The 21878-nt window shown below is 28.8% G+C and overlaps 1 protein-coding gene across 1 annotated transcript in view; it reads right to left on the reverse strand.

The window, feature by feature from the left end:
- Positions 1 to 21878, reverse strand: part of Nup98-96 (nuclear pore complex protein Nup98-96) — a 135470-nt gene that overhangs the window by 32475 nt on the left and 81117 nt on the right. Inside the window, exons 20-22 of the mRNA XM_075371814.1 lie at positions 14673 to 14888; positions 11845 to 12037; positions 6695 to 6896 (exon numbers count right to left, since the gene is read on the reverse strand). Coding sequence (XP_075227929.1) covers positions 6695 to 6896; positions 11845 to 12037; positions 14673 to 14888 — 611 coding nt within the window. The remainder of the gene's footprint in view (positions 1 to 6694; positions 6897 to 11844; positions 12038 to 14672; positions 14889 to 21878) is intronic.

A 21878-nucleotide genomic window follows, 5' to 3' on the forward strand; every position in this document is an offset into this window, starting at 1 on the left:
GTGAGAGAGAGAGAGAGAGAGAGAGAGAGAGAGAGAGAGAGAGAGAGAGAGAGAGCAACTGCTATTGACACGACTTATATTCCACCTAAAGTTGATGAACTTACAGATGAAGAAGATTTTGATGACAATTTGCTAATCGAGACCCCTTCTACAGCAACGACTGATATAGCACTTACGTTTGAGATTCATATACATTGAGATTCATATACTTACATTTGAGATTTTTATTTGAGATTTGAGATTTTTTATTCATACATTTGAGATTCATATACTTACACATATACATCAAACAGACATTGATGCTGAAATATCAAATTGCAAAGATAAACCAAAAAAATCTAAAAATCCAAAACAAACATTCCAAAATGGGAAAAAATTGAACCAATTTATAAAGAACTGCCAATTTCATTAGAACATAGACAAATAGAAATTATAGAAAATAAACTGGCAGGAAAATCACCCCTTGAAATATTTTTCCTTTATTTTGATAATGATTTGCTGAATATGATTTTAGAGTTCAGTATAAAATATGCGCATGACAACAATCGGCATGATTTTTCTTTAAATAGTGCGTTACTAAAAAGATTTATTGCAATTTCGATACTGACTGGTTATCATACGTTACCTCAAACAGAAATGTATTGGAGTAAGGATGAAGATAAGGTTGTTGAAATAGTCAGTAATTCAATGAGCCGTAACACCTTTAGAGCAATAAAAAGGAACCTGCACCTTTCCGATAACAAATTGCTTGACAAGAACGATAAATTTGCAAAAATTCAGCAATTTTTTCATGAAATAAACAAATGTAATTTACAGTTTGGTGTTTTTTCTCATAATTTATCTATTGATGAAGAAATGGTGCCATATTTTGGTAGGCATTCAGCAAAAATGTTTATAAGGGGAAAACCAATCAGATTTGGATTCAAGCTTAGGTGTTTATGTAGTTCTGATGGGTATTTGTACCAATTTATTCCATATGGAGGTGCTAAAAAAGAAAAACCTGAATATGGTCTGGGGACACAAGTAGTACTCTATCTGTTAAATGTTGTATCCCATCCGAACGAGCATAGAATTTATTTTTACAATTTTTTTTCGACATATGATCTATTTAAAATACTCAATGAAAAAGGATATTTCGCTACCGGCACTGTCAGAGAAAATAGGCTTCCTAATTGCCCACTAAAGAGTTCAAAAGTATTGCAGAAGATGGATAGAGGTACATTCGATTTTGCATTTGATAAAAAAACTAGTTTTGCAGTAGCTAGATGAAATGATAATGCAGTGGTGACAGTTGCCAGTAATCACAATGGAATTTACCCATTAGCAAATGCAAAAAGATATAGCAGAAAAGAAAGAAAAGATATAACTATTAGTCAGCCATTAATGGTAGCACAATATACAAAATTCATGGGTGCCGTGGATTCTCATGACAATGGCATTGGAAACTATAGAATAAAAGTGCGTGGAAAAAAGTGGTGGTGGCCATTGTTTACTAATGCTATCGATTCTGTTATAGTAAATTCGTGGAAATTATATCGGCTTGTAAACCATGATAAAATCAGTCAAATTGACTTTAGGTCATACCTTGTATTATCGTTGATCAAAAGTGAGGAAATAAAAATACCACAGTGCATCGCTGAAATTCGGGGAGATAATGTTCCTTCTCCATCATTGGCAACCAAAGGTCGGCCTTCAAAAAATAGTTTGCCGGAAAATATTCGTTTGGACAAAGTAGAGCATGTTATTTCCGAACATGCAAACAAAGCTAGAAGATGATGTAAGCTGTACAAAAACCACACAATATTTTTGTGTATAAAATGTAAAGTCCACCTGCACTCAAAATGTTTCAAAGAATTTCATTCACCGCAAAGAAAATAAATCCACAATAAACTAAAAACAATTTAATGTAGTTTATTCATAGTTGTTTTTTTCTAGTTTTATAAATAGTTTGGTTTTTTTTTTATTTTTTTTACAAAGTTACATTTTATATTATGCTTTTGGCCAAAGGTGTGTAAACGAACCATTTTATTATTAAGCCATTACTGAATTTTTTGTTAATATGAAAATATTTCTAGCTTTATATACTTACAAATAGATGAAATAAAGTAATTAATAAAAAAAAGTAGTGTTTATTTAATTCTGGCAATTAATGGGTTAATAAAAATTTCTATCTTTCAACATACTACGTTCATGTAAGTTTTCATTATCAACTTTTTACTTTTGTTGTGAAATGGGTTATATTCACAACATAGAGGCATTCTAACTCTTATCTGATTATAGCACTTTTTTGTCTTCAGTCATTTGACTGGTTTGATGTAGCTCTCCAAGATTCCCTATCCAGTGCTAATCATTTCATTTCAATATACCCCCTACATCCTACATCCCTAACAATTTGTTTTAAATATTCCAAACGTTGCCTGTCTGCACAATTTTTTCCTTCTACCTGTCCCTCCAATATTAAAGCGACTATTCTAGAATGCCTTAATATGTAAGCCTATAAGTCTCTTTTCTTTTTTCCAAATGCTTCTTTCTTCATCAATTTGCTGCAATACCTCTTCATTTGTCACTTTATCCAACCATCTGATTTTTAACATTCTCCTGTAGTACCATATTTCAAAAGCTTCTAATCTTTTCTTTTTAGGTACTCCGATCGTCCAAGTTTCACTTCCTTATAAAGCTACGCTCCAAACATATACTTTCAAAAATGTTTTCCTGATGTTTAAATTAATTTTTTATGTAACAAATTATATTTCTGACTGAAGGCTTGTTTTGCCTTGCTATTCGGAATTTTGTATAGCTCCTGCTTAGTCCATCTTTAGTAATTCTACTTCCCAAATAACAAAATTCTTCTACCTCCATAATCTCTTCTCTTCCTATTTTTACATTCAGTGGTCCATCTTCATTACTTCTACTATACTTTATTTGTTCTTGATTATTTTCATGCGGTAGTTTTTGTGTAGGACTTCATCCCTGCCGTTCATTGTTTCTTCTAAATCTTTTTTACTCTCAGTTAGAACTACTATATCATCAGCAAATTGTAGCATCTTTATCTTTTCACCTTGCACTGTTACTCTGGATCTAAATTGTTCTTTAATATCATTAACTGCTAGTTGTATGTAAAAATTAAAAAGTAACGGGGATAGGGAACATCCTTGTCTGACTCCCTTTTTTATTATGGCTTCTTTCTTATTATTACTTTAATTATAGTTCAGTACTTCAATTATAATTTGGTTCTTTAATTATTACTGTTGCTGTTTGGTTCCTGCAAATGTTAGCAATTGTTCTTCTATCTCTGTATTTGAACCCTAATTTTTTTTAAAATGCTGAACATTTTATTTCAGTCTACATTATCGAACGCCTTTTCCAGGTCTATAAATGCTAAGTATGTTTGTTGGTTTGTTTTTCTTTAATCTTCCTTCTACTATTAAAATGAGCACTAAAATTACTTCCCTTGTCCTGAAGTGGAATTGGCCTTCTCCTAACACTTCTTCCACTCTCCTCTCAATTCTTCTGTACAGAATTCTAGTTAAGATTTTTGATGCACGAGTAGTTAAGCTATAGCATTAAAAACAATAAGTTTTCTTATAAGGTAAGTACAACAACTATACACTTCATAGATATTCTACTAATAATTTTTGAAAAACATACAAAATGGTCAGCATTCTATTGAAAGATTGTATTTAGTGGACCGGTATGAAAGAGTTAAGAATATCTATATAATATTTAGAACTGCACTTTGTACTAATAGATTTTGTTTCTGCATGAGTTTTTCTTGCTTGTGATCTCTACTTATCTTGTCCTTTCTTTGCAATTTTAGTACTCATAAAATATATTTGTACATAAGTTCTCTTTTCCTACAGTTGGCTCCAATATTCACTGAATTACAACGGATGTTCAATAATTACTGAGATAAACTGATATAGAAAAAACCTTTCATTCAATGACAATGAAACATTTTGAGGGTCAAGTTGGCAACCTAGGGAACCCATTTAATCAGCTGTTCATCATAATTAATCTAAACATAACCTCTTTTGTTGATTTCAGAACGTCAGCTCTGCTTGAAACATGTATGCCAGAAGAGCAAAGTTCAAAAGTTTGCTATCAGACGGTGTGAAACTGGTGGAAATTTACTCAAGAATGCTGAAACAGTATGGTGTGTTTAAATTGCAGTAATGTGTATAAGTGGGTGGAATATTTTAATTCAGCCAGAACATGTGATTGATCTCCATCACTCAGGAAGACCAGCTGAAGTTTTGACTACTATGCTGCAAAATCACATGACTGATCTCTTATTCGCAAAGACAGGCGAATGGCTAGTCTGTGTAGTAATAGAGTTGGAACCGCGCATTTTATCATTCATGAGGTGCTGAATTATCGCACAACATGCTCGAGATGGGTTCCGACACAGATGACTCAAACCCAAAAAGACACTTGGATTCGCATTTGTTCTGAGGCTCAAAGAACAGTTTGGCGTGGAAGGTAATGAACCGGTGATGAAACGTGGATACACCATTTCAAGCCTGAATACAAACAGCTAAGTCTTGAGTGTAAACATCCAGATTTGCCTACTAAAAAAAATTCAAAACTCACGCATCAGCTGGTAAAGTGTTGACAGTCTTCTGGGACTTGCAAGGCCCAATTTTTTGTGACTATTTAGAAGAGCAATGTTCCGTGAACAGTTGAATACTATTCTAACATGCTCAAACAGAAAGTGAGACTCGTAATAAGGTGAAAATGTCAGGGTGCTCTCTGAAAAGATCTGATGCTCTTGCATGACAACGCATGCCTGCACATCACGCAGAGAATGGGAGAAGTGCTTCAGAAGTTGGGTTGGGAAGTGTTGCAACATTTTCCTTACAGCCAAGACCTCGCCCTGTCTGATTTTTATTTGTTCGGCCGGCTCAAAACCTTTTACATGGCATGAAGTTTGACGACAACAAAGCAGTACATGAATGATTCAAACAGCAAGGTAAAGGAACTTCTACATTGAGGGAATCAAAATGCTCACAGAACAGTGAGACAAGTGTCTAAATGTTGCTGGAGACTATGCTGAAAAGTAGTGTAGTAAGTTTCACTGTCGTTGAACAAATCGTTTTTTCTCAACATCAATTTGTCTTGTTAATAATTATTGAATGTCCCTTGTATTATGCCAGTTAAGTGTTCTCAAATATGTTTCACATATTGAAATAATTATGTCCTAAACAATTAATACTGTTTACTCTTATTTGTAAAATTAAAATTCTAACCCTGGTTATCTTAAAAAAAAGCCACCACTAATAATCTAAAAAAAAAGATTCTCTTACGACTTCCTCTCTTCTCCTATTTACTTTAAAAACTCTTCATTTTGTTGTTTAACAACTCACATAATCTTAAGTTTCTTGCACAAAATCTTAAAATCCTATACTGTTAAATTCTTAAGTATATTAATCATTAATTCTTTCTTAGCTTTTTTATTTTGTCCAACCTTATATATTTTTCAACAAAATATCAACATTTTTAGCTTTGCTTTTCTTAAAAATTTCTCATAATTTTTTTTTTTGTATATAATAATTACAAATTATGTATTAACATAAAATAGTTTTGAAGAAACTTATTCATTTTTATTTTTTTAAAGAGAATAGTTAGCGGATTAGTGTTCTGATGCGAAACAATACATTTAGTTGAACAAAGTAAACAAAAAAAAAACTTCTTTTTAATTCACCAAATTAACTTTAAGCTTGTTTGAAGAAATACAGGATGGACATTTTTCTGTGTATGAAAAATGACAGCCCGAATTGAATCCAGGATCTTCTGGATGAAAGGCTGAGATGCAAATCGCTGTCAGAATTTTGGCAGACCTAGTAAGCCTTGCATGATTTCTTCTTAGGGCCATACCATATTCAATATGTCTTTTGTTAGGTCATGTGTATGTATAATGACATTGAAATATCGTATGTAATTTGACAGTACCAAGATTGAAGAATAATCTTCTTTTTGATGTAGCAAGTTCATCATTTTTAGAAATGGGAACAAAAATCTTCATATTTTCTGCTGAAATTTTATTTATAGTTTCCTGCTTTGCTTATATTTCTTACTTGTTTTCTTTTTTTAACTACTGATGCTTCAAAAATTTGGGCTGTTCTGACAAAAGAGCAGATGTGAATCAGAATAGTCTATTGTACTAGACTGGCCTCTGCTTTGCATGAATGCAGCAGTTTTTTTTTATACTTATAAAGTAACATCATACAAGTATGAAATGAGAAGCAGTGAGCAGTATGATCAATTTTGTGCTATAGCGGCCAGAGAACATTTAAATCTGTGTCTGAGCAATTGCATCTGCAGAACAGTAAAAAATCAGAGCTATTTTTCGGTCAGTGTTCCAGTCGGTACTGCTCCATTAGATGGGTTACAAGAATATCATTATTTCAAATCAACAGTTAAAGATGTGGGATTTGAAAAATGAACTGCGTATAGATAATTATAATCCAATAAACTTCTATATATGATGGATATATTAAATTTGTTTTAAATTGCTTCTACTATTACTAAAAATATATGTTAAATTAATTTATTTAGATTAAATTTTTTATAGTCTATGATTTCTTTCGTTTTACTCTGTACGTTAAATAGCAATATATAATATTTTATTATATAACTATATATATATATTTGCGGAGGCTGAAAAAATTATATATATATATATATATATATATACCTGAAAATCAATGGTATTATCTGCTGGCTGTCCTCCTTTTAACTGAAGACGTTGTATAATGAATGGAGAGAAGTCATCATCATTCCTATGAGCCAACAACAAGCCGACATCTAACAGGTTACTTGTTAATGGAGTGGACATTGAAATTTGTTCAGTTGTAAGCGAAATTAAAGAGCAGGACGGACCCCAACCAACTCTGAACCTAAACAATAAAAAACAGCAGGTATGCCGTATTATAGATGAGTCATAAACATCTGATTAAAAACAATGAATATTACTGAAGTTCTAAGAAAACTTCACACACATCATTATCATTATTCACGGAAAATCAATTCACCCTTAGTTACACAAAACAAATACATATTATGGTATGATACACAAAACATATAAATATTCATATAGTAACAAAACAGATTTAGTCAAAGAAATAAAACAAATCAAATTTATAGAGACATAAAATGGATATAAGGATATCTTTCATAGAAAATATTAATAAAAAATACATTAAAATATAAATCTATGAGATACAATAAGTAGTAGACAAAATTAATAAATATATTACGTATACAAATAAAATAGTTTATGTCTACAATAGTCAGAAAATTATACATGTCTTTCAAACCAATAAATAATTGAGAAAAGTTTAAATCATACTAAATTACATCACAAGATTAATTTAATAATAATGGAATTTATAAAATTAATTGTAATAAATATAAAAATATACTGAAAAACTGACAGACTCTTTATGTTTATAACAGTTGAACATACAAAAAAATAAAAGGAAAAATTTTCCAAATGCTGCTAATCATTTCATTATACATAAACATATAATAATAAAAGAGAAAATAATTAAGAAATTAACCTGAACTAGAAAAAAATTACACTTATAAACATAAATACACAATTATATTATAAATGAATGATTAGGTAAAGTTTGAATTGTTTAAACTGGTATCTCTGTCTTGAAACTGGCTTATTTGTAAACCAATCTTAATTCCATTAATTATAACAACTATCACTTTTAACATATGCTGAACATAAAGAAATCACTGAAGGTAGCATTTCAACTGATGATGAATCCATGGGTTCAAAAAGTGTTGTAATTGTAAGTCTGCATTGAGATTGTTGTAAATTTGGTGTGTTCATGGGTGATTTTTGTTGACAGTTAACACACACACACGCGCGCGCGCGTGTAAAATGTTTCTAATTTTCCTCAACCTGAAGATCTCAAGAATTAAAACACCTTATTAATTTTAGCAACATCATCACAGAAAATATCACTAGTTCTGCGTCCAAGTTTAAATTTACAATGCAAAGCCAGATAATGTAAACAACTGAAGAGGATATAAAGAACTGTTATGTGAAAATAATTCAAGGGGCATATTTGAATATCACCAGATGACAGCAAAATTCATGCATAATCTTGGATTTTCCAATTGTAAACAAAGAATAACCTCTTTCCAGTCACTGTCTTGTACTGATGACTTTCATAATAATACATTAATTTTAATGTAATATAGCTTATTGCCTATAGTAAATAAAATACCAGTAAGAAACTAACACAGACTGATCCAAATTCCTATAGGTCAAATACCATTTTCTCAAACTTTTACACTGGTCTCATTTAATATTGATCTAACATTACATTAACATGTTTTTATTTTGAATGTAATTCAGACACATTTCCTGATTTTTCTCAGGAATTGTCAAACTGAAAGTAAAATTGTGTAGATTTACAGAAAATTAGCAAAAAAAAAATACTGAATTTATTTTTTTATCACATCAGTTAAAACATATACTAATGCATATATAGCAAGCAGATTTTCCTCTACTATTTAGCTAGTTAAAACTAAATAAATAAATAAAGAATGTAAAAATAAATTAAAGGAATCCTTTTATGGACCATTATACTTTATATATTGCAGTTGATACTTACAAATAATGAAGCATCAATAATTTTGGACTACAACAAACTAGGAAATATTGCTAATAATGAAGCATCAATAATTTTGGACTACAACAAACTAGGAAATATTGCTAACAGAAGAAACCTTTTTTCTTGTGCACACAACAAAGTGTCATCATCAATGCCTCAACACAATATTTATATAGAAATAAATAAATATTAAAAATTAAATTAAAAACTAAAACCCAGTAATATAAAAACACAGCATTAACAGAAAATGCCTATGACGTACACTAAAAGGGAAATGAAACTACTATGAAATATTAAATTAATCATCTAAATTAAAAACTATAAATTACTATTTGTCATATGACAAATGGCATAAAAAAACTATAGTGAAAATTAAATATTTGAATATAAACAAATGGCCTTAAGAAATCACAAAACATTTGATAACACCATTTTGTTTCCCAAGATATTTTGGAAGTTAACACCTGGTTTAAACTTCCGACAGTGCTGCATAACAGACACAATCCACAAGGATGTGGTGTACAGTAAGTTCTAAATGAGTAGATCTCAGCTGTTTCAGACATCAATTAAGATGCAGATTAGAGAACACTGCATTGAAGGTTGGATGAATTGGTTGTGCTTTAATGTCTATTCCAAATGGAAGACTCATCACTGTCAACTAGTAGACTAACTGCAGGACTTGAACAAAACCCACCTATAGCAAGATAGATGTGATGAATGAATGATGGACTTTCGAGCATTTTAAGAGCAGTGGACTGGCAGATGAATAAGCCACCCAGCCGTAGTCTACGTGGGAACGGACCAGAGCTCAGTAGACGTGCATATTCAATCAGTTCCCCAATGAGTATCAGATATATCAGCATATCTAACATTTTTAAACACTTTACCTTCAGCTCCTTTAAATGTGTTACCCATGGAAATAGGTGGTCAAACCACAACTCAAAATTCTTAACCTGCATCCATGCATGGTTCAACTGGTTCACCATGTAAAAACAGTTGTTCCCTCAAGCGTGAAAAGCAAATGTATTTTGTTTTCTCCGGAGAAAACATGAATCCAGTCTTTTTATACCAGAACTGGAACACAAGAAACTGGAATGCAATCATGTTAATGCAGGATCAAAATTTAACTACAGACTGCTTCACTGATAAAATAAATCATTGTATAAAACTAGCAAAAACTAAAATAACAGGTAAGAAACCTAGGAAAAAACAGATCACAACTGTTATTTTAAAATCATGTAAAACAAAAGAATATTTATATAATTTATGGAAAATGCAATCTGATATTGATAAGCTAAAACTTCAACATAAAAACTATGCCAAAATTTTGGATTATCATCTTAGATGCGAAAATTATGCATGAAAAACATTTAATCCAGAACAATAGTAACAATTAAAAAAGATTATGGGAAATTATAAACTCAAAAGTTGGCAAAAAAAACAAAAACAAAACAGATTAATTATTAATTATATCAATGTAAATCAAAGATTAGTAATCAAATTGAAGTAGCTTAACACTATGAATACTTATTTTTGTGAAATTGGACAAAATATTAGTCAAAAAATCATTAAACTGGAAGATACCCACAAATGAATAAAAATTTTATGTTTATAAAACCAACAAGTTGCAGTGTAGTAACAGAAAATCGAGGTGAAACACTGAATATTTTTTTGTCTATATTACTGAGCCTTTAATGTTATAATTAATCAATGTATTGAGCAAGCTGTCAAGCCAGATGGACTAAAAAAAAAAAAGCTAAAGTGGTTTGTTCCTATTTACAAATCTGGAGAAAAACACAACATTTAAAATTATAGACAAGACATATCTCCTTAACATCAAATATTGCTAAAATGTTTAAAAATATAATATACAATAGAATTTTTAATGTCTTAGAAGAGTAATATATCAGAACATCAATTTGGCTTTATGAAAATGGGAACTAAAGTTGCTTTAAATTATATAACAGACACTATATTATACAGCAATTTGGACCAAAGTAAACCTTTATTGATAACTTTTTTGGATTTGGCGAAAGATTTCAACATAGTCGACCATAAAATTTTATTGGAAAAACTATATTGTATAGGGAGGATTAGAGGACAGGCTTTGGATTTAGTTACAAGCTATCTTGTCAATAGATATAAAAAAGTAAAAATTAATAATAACAAAAATGATTATAGTAAATACTGGGTCCCAAGGAACCATTTTGGGGCCACTGCTGGTTGTGCTTTATATCAATGATCTCCTAAAAGAAATCCCCATTGAAGCAATTCTGCTTCAATGGGGATTCAGTGATGATCACTGGAATTATATTCACAGGTGATACCTGAGATCAAGCACAAGAAACTATGAATAGGTATCTTAGACAAGTAAGTGGTTATTTGGCATTAAACTATTATTAAATGTTGCTAGTAGTCAATATTGATTGATAGGACTAAGTTAAGATCAACTATTGTGACAGTGTTCTAACTCAATCAAATAGATGTAAGAATTAAAAGAAACACATTGAAGAGAGTTGAGAGTTGCAAATACTTAGGAATTAATTTTTATTTTAATTTAAAATGGAACAAACACATTAAGTACAATCAAAAAAACAACTAAATATTTAATCTACTTCATAAAATTTTTAAGTTTATGCCAACACTAAGGATGATTATGTTTTTTCCATAATATAATAATAGATTATGGATTATTAGCTTAGGGACATGTATAAAAAAAATTTTATTATCCAAGACAACCCAATGAATTTGGAACAATTGTTTACTTTTGAAGTACTAAGATAACATTACCCAAACCTCAAAAAATAATTTCTCACATCAAACAGCATTAAGAGAAAGAAGTTTAATATTTCCTAGAAATTAGAAAAACGGTAGTAAAAAAAAAAAAAATAGTTATAATATAGCCGTCAAAACTTTCAATGAATTGTAGAATAATATAAAAACATTTGATGTTGAAAACGTTTCTTTAAAAATGAAACCGAATACAATGGATTAAATCTAATGTTTAAGAAGACAAGTAAATATATATCTTAGCTGAACTGCTTTACACATCTGAATAACAAAAACTTTAAAATTTTTAAGTTTAACTTTTTAAGTATCAGACAACAAAGTTTACCTCAACAAAGAAAGGATTTATATCTTATATTTACATTATGTATATCTTTCTAGTTCAACAAATAAATAAATAAATATATACATTAAACAGTATTACCTGTGACCCATATTTAAAGAAAGATCAGCTAGACATCGAGCCTTTAATTTTCCAGCAGTAGACTTTCCCCATGGAACTGCTTTAATAAGATGACGTAATACCAGACTCTGTGGTACAACTACAGGTGGAGGAGGTCCTGATATCGTTGGAGATCTTAATGCAGCAGCTGGTTTGACAGGTAACACTGATTTACCTGCAAAATAACAATATTAATATATCAAATTAGTAATAATACAGTTACAATTTATTAAATGTATCCTGAAGAATATATAATAAGTAAATAAGCAATAAGTATCTTAAATTTTGCACATTTTAATTAATATACATAAATTCCACCAACAGGTACATTTCTGGGGACAAATTCTGGGTACAGTTCAGTAAACCATACAACCAAAGTATTAAAAATAATGCTAAGTGTGACTAAGATGGTAATCTGAAACCTTTACAATCTCATTGATGATTCTGTTATGGATCATCTTAGGGAGCAGTAGTTTAAAAATGGAAAATGAGTAAATGCCAATGGTAAAAGAAATTAATTTAACAAACAGGAACCTCTCTCTAAACAAGTTAAAACAGAATTGGGTGTACTTTTACTAGAGACAATCAATTTTTATACCTGAAATGAATATAATAAATTTTGTACCAAATAGGAATCTGGCAAGATCGCATGTTCTCCTTCATTGTCAAGTTCACCAAATATTAACAAATAATTCAGCAATCAAATATTTATTTCTCATAATTTCACTATAATATTCAGTTTATAACTCTGAATTATGAAGTCAAAACACTGCTTATACCGGGTGGTCCATTTAAATTGAGACACATCTATATCTCAAAAACTACAAATTTTAGGGAAAAATGTTTCCTATTAAATTTTTTCCATTTAAAGGGCGAAATACATTCACAACCTATATTGCCCTTGATAAGACTTTCAGACTTTTTTTATAAGATTGAGTTTTTTAGTTATTTATCTTCAAAAATGCTGTAGGCCTATAAATTGGTGTCTTTAGTTTCATAGGTCTAGCCCAGCCGATGAGTTACATACAGCTGAAGTTAAATTTTAAATAAATAAAAGAAAACTATAAAAAAACAACCAATTAAAGGATTAACCTAAATAAAATCAATTTACGTTTTAATGAATTTTTTAATCAAATAGTACATACCAGTATGGTACATAGCCTACATGTGCTGTATGCTTTGGTCAGTTAAGTTATGTCGACTTAATGAAAATATTAGGTTAAATGAATTACTGATACTTTAATTTTTTTTTTTTTTAATGCTCTTTATTTAAAATAATTACAAAACCTTACTCTACATAAATTACAGCAATAAATGTTCAAAGTGGTGTCCCTCTACTTCTGTGCATTTTTCTATATGTTTTAAGAAAGACCCATGAACATTTAATACAGTTTCTCTCTTGATGTCTTTACAAACTTTTGTTACATAGTTTTTCATATTTTCAGGGGTAATTGGTACTTCTAGGTAAACCTTTTCTTTAAGATAACCCTACAAAAAAAAGTCTACTGCAGTAATGATGGGGGAACAATGCAAGCCAATAAACTAGACCAGCACGACTAATCTAACGATCATTGTATTCACAGTCCAAAATTACTCTAATTGAATAATGTGCAGGACAGCCATCATGATGAAACCACATCGTTTTTCTCTTCTCCAAGGGTAATTCATCAAGCAGTAAAGGTAATAGATTTTCTAGAAAACCTGTATATATCTCTCTGTTCAAATTTCCATAGAAAAAATGGGATCCAATAAATGTAGCCTATTATTTTGCTTCAAACATTGACAGCCACGGATATTTTCCTTAGCCACCGTTGATTTTGTACTGCCCAGTAATGCATATTATGTCTGTTTACTGCTCCAAGATTAGTAAAACCTGATTTATTGGAAAGTAGAGATTATTGTAAAGGGCACCCCCCTTTCTATTATCCTTTTTGGATAATAGAAAGACTAATAACTAAAATAAAAAACTGTAGCTAAACAAAAAACGGTAACTAACATAAAAAAATGGACATAATATAAAACTAAAACATTAAATATGAAATAAAACTTATTAGTTATCACTAAAAACGTATATCTAATATCAATAAGAATTTATAACTAACATCACAGTCAGAATTTTAAAATACAACAAAAATTATTTAAAATAAAAATAAAAACAAAAAACAGTATAAAATTTACATAAATATAGAATTTTACAATACTCTACATACAAAAAACTTTACAAAAAAACAAAAACTGTACACTACAATATAAAATTTTAGATATAAGACCAGTACGATGCAAAAACAGAAACATTCGGTCTAAAACTTCGTTATCATTGCCTTGACCTTGAAATGACCTTTATTTGACCTTATCAAGGGCAACATACGTTCTGAACGTAAGTGCAAAAACTTTAATGTGAAACATTTTTTCTTAAAATGTGTAGTTTTTGAGATATAAATATGTCTCAATTTAAATGGACCACCCGGTATACCATACTTTTAATAGTTGTAATTGCCAGTCATTTTTTTATATTAAAAAGGAAAAAGTATAAGTGTTATAATTTCAAAATTTGTAAATTCTTTTAAAAATACTATGAAAAATATTCATAAAAAACTGAAATCTGGTTATGAGGTTTGTAAGTACATCAGCATAAGTAAAACTTTTGATGTGTGCAACTACATTATAATAGCTTTCAAAAATATATTTAAAAAAAATATAAAGTAAAAAGGTTACACCATCAATTACAGTTAATAAATAAACTTCTCAATTAGATTTAAACCTGTCTCAGAAACAAAAGTTAAAACTTTTACTGTCATACAGATAAGTACCTCTACGTGGTGTTGATACTTCATGTACAGCAGTTGGCAAAGGTGGCGATTGTGGTGCATGATCATATTGTAATGAAGATTTAAATTGTGTCCTGAATAAAGGAAAACTATGACCAAGTTTAGTTTTTTCATGCATCATATTGCGGTCAAATTCATCGACATCAACATCTAGAACTGTACCACTACGGAAGTTTGTCATCTCCATGTAATCTGTGTCTGCAAATAAACAATTAAAAAATAAACACAATTAAAAAGTTTAAGAATTTCAATTGAACATAGGTCAGTGAAATAAACTGTCATATTAAAATGCAACATATTGGGATTTATTAATTATCACAATTGTCATAAATTATCTATTATAGATTATTAACATAACAGGATATGTTTTTTGATTCAATAAATAGAAAGAGGAAAATATCAAAATGTAGAAACAGTTAACAAATTCTTATTAAAAAATCTCCTAATATGACTTCTCATAGGCATAATCTAAACAGAGAAGTAGTCATAATCTTCACTGGATTTTGGTTTAATCTCTCAGTACAGGGTGAAATTATTTACACATCACTGCTTATTTTCACAAACTATGAAATTTGCAAAGTACTGCTTTAGGTTTTTTCCTTGAGTGCACAACAAAGTCATTAGTGCCTGGATATAATATTATTAGAATAACCAATTGTTTATGTTAACAACAAACTTAAAAATTAAATAACAGTAATATAAAACAAATAAAATTAATAATTAAAAATGCAATATCATAATGAAAAATGTTCCTCATACAGTACAGCATAGATGTGAGTGCCTACATCGTATGCCGAAGGTGAAATAAAACCACAATTAAATACAATATTAAAAATCTAACATAAAACAACAAAATTACCATCTAGCTTTTGTAATGTACTAAAAATAACGACATTTTCTTTTTTTAAAAGCATGAATGTACTTAATGTAATTATGATTAGACAAATTTTAAAATTAGCGATTAAAAAAAAAAATCATTTCCTCTTTTTTCAAACAATTTGTATACTGATGTAAATAAAATAAATATCTTAATGAGTCTATTTTATAACACATGAATACATTAAGAATCCCGGGAAAAATATTATGCATAGATTGTGTAATAATTAAAAACATTGTTATGGGTTTTGTTAACGTTTCATTTATTAAAAATAAAATAACAAAACTTTCAGATTGCTAATGTATAATATTTATTTGGAGTTTTAAATAAACACAACTCAACACAATGAATTGTTAACATTTATTAAAATTAAAATAAAATCTAAGTGAAGATCTACATAACTGTTAGTAAACCATATATATCCTAGACAACTCGTACAGTGGAGAAAAATCTTATTCTGATAGGCTGCATCTTGAAGAGTTAGCTTGATTTTTCGGAAAAATCCAGTTTGTTTTATGAGTATTTTTTTATGATTATATTTTATTAAAATAATTCACCTCTACTCTCATCATAAGTAGGATAAAACACAAACATGTTTTATTTTGCAAAAACTGTATGTTTTGTAAAATAAAAAAAAAAACACTTTTATCAAGTTAATTAACAATAATAAACTTTCAATGATATTAGAAACTGGTCACATGTAAATGCTTTCTTTAAACAAATGTTCAAGTAGAATAAATACCATACCACTAAACTTTCTACATAAAAAAATATTAACCATTTAAAACACTTATCCTCAAATTTCCATGATCCTAACTTTAAATTAAACATTTTTTATCATATATGTTACGAGCAACAGCTGTGATTATTATAGGGAATCTTAGACAGGATGCTGTTAATTCAAAAAAATGGTAAAACAATTCCTAAGAATAATAAAATCCCGTGATAAAAATCAATTTAAAAAAATAATAAATTCTTTATTTAAAAACAACACATTAAAGTATTACAATAAGATAATAAAAATTATCATAATTCATTGTTTTTTTATAATTGAATTTTTTTTTATGAAACATTATTTATTAATTAATTTAAAATATGAACAATCTTCTCTCTCGATACAAATATATATTTTTTTCTTTGAGCAGTTTAATTGCTAAATTACCATATTTTTTTAGCATGGCTTGGAAGTACTGTACTCCAATTCATCAGTTAGTACATATAAGGAATATCAATAAACATTAATAACAAAATATTAATTACATGTGGCAATGACTGTTCAAGCTGTGATGTGGAGGGAGGGCAGCGTACAAAAATATAAAATGTAAAGTAAAAAAAATTACACAAAGTGTGATAAAAAAACACAAGAATTTTAGTTTTTATCAGAACCATTTTACTTTTTCTTTCTATACTGAAGTCTTCTTCAAAGCAGTCCCCCCCCCCCCCCCAGAGATAAAGATAATTCTGTCAGGGTTCTTTCAATTCTCAAAAAAGAAAAAATGTACGAGGGCTATCCAGAAAGTAACTTATGTTTTAAAATAAAAAAACAACCAAATAAAAAAAAAGAAATTTTACTATATAGATTTGATAGGGACAACCTTAAACTATTTTTCTATATAGTCACAATTTATACATAGAATGCAATTTTGGTAAGTTCACTTAACTTTTTTCATCTATTACTGCAAACTGCTATATTTTAATGTTAATTAGTGGGAACAAAATAAGTCATAGGGTGACATGTCTGGAGAATACGGTTGTGGCATAAATGTGGTGCTAATTTTGGCTAAATAATCTCTAATTAGTAGTCAAGAATGAGTTTTAGTGTTATAGTGGTTTAATCTAAGAATTATTTCATCACACTTGTGGTAGTTTCTTCGGATTGTCTCATATAAATCTCATAAAACTGCTAATCAGTACTGTCTGTTGATTGCATAACCTAGAGGTAATTATACATAATGGATGATACCATTGTAATAGAGAAAAGCAGTAAGGGGAACCTTAACATTAGATTGAACTAGGCATGTTTTATTTGGCCTTGGTTCTTCAGAAACTTCTGTTGGGGTGATTGAGCTTTGTTTCAAGATCATAACTGTACACTTATGATTCGTTACCTATGACACCTTTGAGTAATTCTAGTAATCAGCGATGTTACTTGTATTGAAAATACAATGGTTTTGGAACAAATTTGCTACTATTCATGTCAAACCCAAAATGTCAATCAAAATAGTTTCAAGAGATTCTGACTTCTTCAGCAGTGATTCCACTATTATTGATCGCAATGTCCTTCAATTTATCAATATTTTCATAGGTTATTAATGAGTTAGGATAACTAACCCTTTTGTGGTCTTCATGGCCTTCTTGAAACCGTTTATAGCACTCACAAACCTTTTGTGTTGGCATAATATTCTTAACAAAAGCATTCTCTAACAATCTTCACCAATTCACTACACTTTTTTCTATTTTTAATGCAAATCTCATTTGTTCCATTTTTTAAACAAAATAAATCACCACTCAATACTATTCTATTTACTCAGCTAAAAAAAAAAAAAAATTATTTAGAAAAATTTTAATATCACGTCTAATATGGCCGATTATAAATACTGATTTTTCACACATCATGAGTAAAATATAATTCAATAAAAAAACATACTGTGCGAAATAAAAAGGTTTTTGTTATTTTTTATCCTCATTATTTTTATTTTTTTTTTAACCAAAGTTCTTAAAATACTTTTTTCTATTACAATGTTGTCAGTTTCTCTTCAAACAATTTATTTTATTTTAAATATTATACAGAATAAAAAGTAATTACAATAAAATAAAACATCTATACATCATGGATTGTCCAAATAACTATGCTAAAAAATTAATTGCAACTGAGGCAGGAGTCATTTTACTGTACAATTCATATAAATATCTTAATGATTATCATGAGAGCTCCATAAAGTAACAACAAATTATGAAATTATCTACTACAATCTAAATCATAAATCTTTCCCACTATTACATGAAAAATACACTAAAGCCTTAGTATAACTAAAGTAACCTATCATCCTTATTGCAGCCTACATTAATTTTTAATTATATGAAAAGTGTAGTTCTTGGTACACAGCTTGTTTTTGTGAAAAACTGTATCAAGTTATAGTTATATAACTGTTACAATTATGTTTGAGAATATAACTTTTCTCTATTCATTTTATAGTTTTCTTTTTACTTTTTGAACAAGAATATTTTTTTTAACATTTATGGATAATCTATAACAGCTACTGTTTTTAACAACTAGTAGATTTTCTTCTCATTGCCTCTGTTATAAAAATAAATGTGTACGAATCTACATTCATACTGGTAGAACAATCTGACGAAAAAGCTTGGAACAATATAAAAAAGTAATGTAAAAACCAGATTGAGGTTAAATTTTCTATTGTGTTCTCTTTCTAGGGATTTATAGGACTTAGCCTTCATAAAGTTCTGTATTCACATCAAGCATTAAAAATAATGTTACCATGAATACACAGTTGAAGGACACAAACAATATCTTTTAAACAAGTAAAAAGATGCAAATAGTCCCACAACTGTATTTAATGTTTTAATGAATATAGATAGAGTATTATTTAGTGATGTTATAGATATTGAACTATTACAGCAGAACTCATGAAAACTACACCTGGTTGAGCCTAACTGAATATGAGCAAATAACTGCAATATAAAAGTAGAAAAAAATGATTCAAATTTTAATTTAAACTGTGTAATGTGTATGGTGTGAATGTGTATAGTTACACTGATAATTGAGCAAAAGATCTGCAATTTTGATGTTTTTTGTTGATTGAGTTTTATCAATTTATAAGAGACTGGTCTGAACTATTCCTTTCATGCATGATAAAGAATACATTATTGATCTGAAAAAAATGAATATAAATTACTAGCAGATTCATTACTGCATTGCAATCTTAACAAATGAGCAATCAAAAACTACTGAATGAAATAGATGCATAGTTAAGCCATACAACAAAGATAATTGGACATTCTGAATACTGCAAATTAATACAAAAAAAAGATGTAGCATACTGTTTACATTTCATTTATAAAAATAGGTTTAATCTACAATGGATTTTGTTGCTGGAATAATGGCTTTATCGAAATAACATTATATGCTTAACTGTAAATAAAAAAAAATTATTCAACAGCAATTAAGATTCTTCAACGAGAAAAAAAATACATAAAAATCTATAATTTTACGAATTAATGCTTCATTGCAGAATATTAATATTCTGTAATAATTTTTATGTAAATTACACTGAAATTAAAAATTAATTTTAGTTATAAATAAAAGATTTTTCAATTTCCATCCAATTTATTAACTAAAAACTTACAACTTTGTGAGAAAATGAATTTGAGATACATATAGTACAAATATAATATGAGCTCATTACCTGATTTTTTTTAATAAAAAAAATTAAAAAAAGAATTTACATGCACCTATTACTGCAATAAAAAATACATTTAAATTTATTAAGATCTAGTAACACAATTCAATTATATTACGATTCATGGGAAACTGTTAATCAGCTATATAAAAAATTACAATTATACAAAATATATATATATATATATATAAAATATGACTACACGTCATGTAATATGGGCAACCCTAATAAGTAAATTATGAACACACATTTTAAAGAAAATTAGGTTAAACTTCCACTGATGATTCCTTTCTCTGTTACCATCTTGTTATTGCAAACTATTCAATACATAAATAGTAAGCGACTGTCACCCTAAAAAAATCATGATTTTCACCAACATTTGTTGATAAGGATTTCATGAAAAACTTTACTGGTTCTATCCACTGTGGAGTGAAAATCTGCTAAGGAAAATTTTACCAAATATTTTATCAATTGTATTTTTATCTCAAGAAATTATTTGGATAATTCCAAAGTTTCTATGATTTTCTGCACATTTTGAAAATGTTATTACTTAAATACAAATATTTGGATCAATTTCACCCAAGGAGAGACTCACTGTTAACTTTAATGTATTTATTTAATGATTTTTACTTTCTTGTGTTACTTTGGCTATCCACTGTGTTAAGTAATTTGTATTCATTTAAAAATAATTACTTGCAGATTTATTTTCAGTAGTTATTTTAACATGCAAAGTAAAATAAATCTCCTTCAATTTGAAAGCAAATTGTAACTAGATAATATAAAAAATAATTTATTGATAAATTATTTAGATTTTACACTCATATATTGTTTTAAAAGTAAATGTTTTTGAAAATTAATTAATTACAATTTTTTCATAATAATTATTAAAATTAATTTACTGTGCATGAACCATACAGTTAAGTTAATGCATTAAGTTAAGTGACAGCAAACAGTTATGAACTTGACAGTAGTGACTAAACAGTTGTGTGACAAATTATATATAGTGTGTTGCATGCAGGTCTTAAAGTAAAATTTTACAAATATAAATTATCATAAATAATTTATGAATTCTAATATTTCTTGTAAGATAATAACTAATAAAAATAGTATATAGTAAAAACTCCCATATATATATCACATAAGAAAATGTCATTAAAAAATTAAATATAATAAATTACTTAAGATACAATTGCAAAAAAACTGCAATTATATCAAACTGAACTTTGTTTTCTTTGATTTTATTCTTGAGAATTGAATTTTTATTTTAAGAAAACCTGCAGGAATTATAATAAATTAAACATGTATTTTTTTTTGTATTTTCCAGCTAGTGCAGTTTCAATATACCATAATTTACGAGATTACTAAAAAAAAGGTATGTGTACAATTTAAAGCAAATCTTTATTTTTCAGATGGTTGAGGTCTTGCTATATACAGCTGAGTTTATTGTTGACCCTTTGGGCATAGACTAACAGGACACCAGTTCTATATCAAAACACAAGTTGCCATAAATTCTCCTTTTTTTTGTATTCTTCATAAAGCAGCTTGGGAACCCATCGCGAGCACATTTTTTTGAACTGCAAGATATCAGGAGTAATTTTGAACAACACTGTCCTTGAAAGTTGTGGGAATATCAGTGAAAGTGGAAATCACGAATCCAAGTCTTATCAATATCAGTAATCAATTTGATTATAGGTCAGCCCGATCAGTTTATCATGGACATTGTCATAACCACCCTTACGCACTTTGTTGTCGTTCACTAATTAGGCCCGTAAACCCCACTATCAAGTAAAGAATGTCTGCTGCTGACATTCCTTGCAGTCAAAAATCAAATCACTGACCATATTTCACAATTGGTGGGCCGCTGAATTACTTAAAACATTTCAGCTTCACAAT

This window comes from Lycorma delicatula, chromosome 7 (assembly GCF_047948215.1).
Source record: "Lycorma delicatula isolate Av1 chromosome 7, ASM4794821v1, whole genome shotgun sequence".
NCBI classification, from domain to species: Eukaryota; Metazoa; Arthropoda; class Insecta; order Hemiptera; family Fulgoridae; genus Lycorma; species Lycorma delicatula.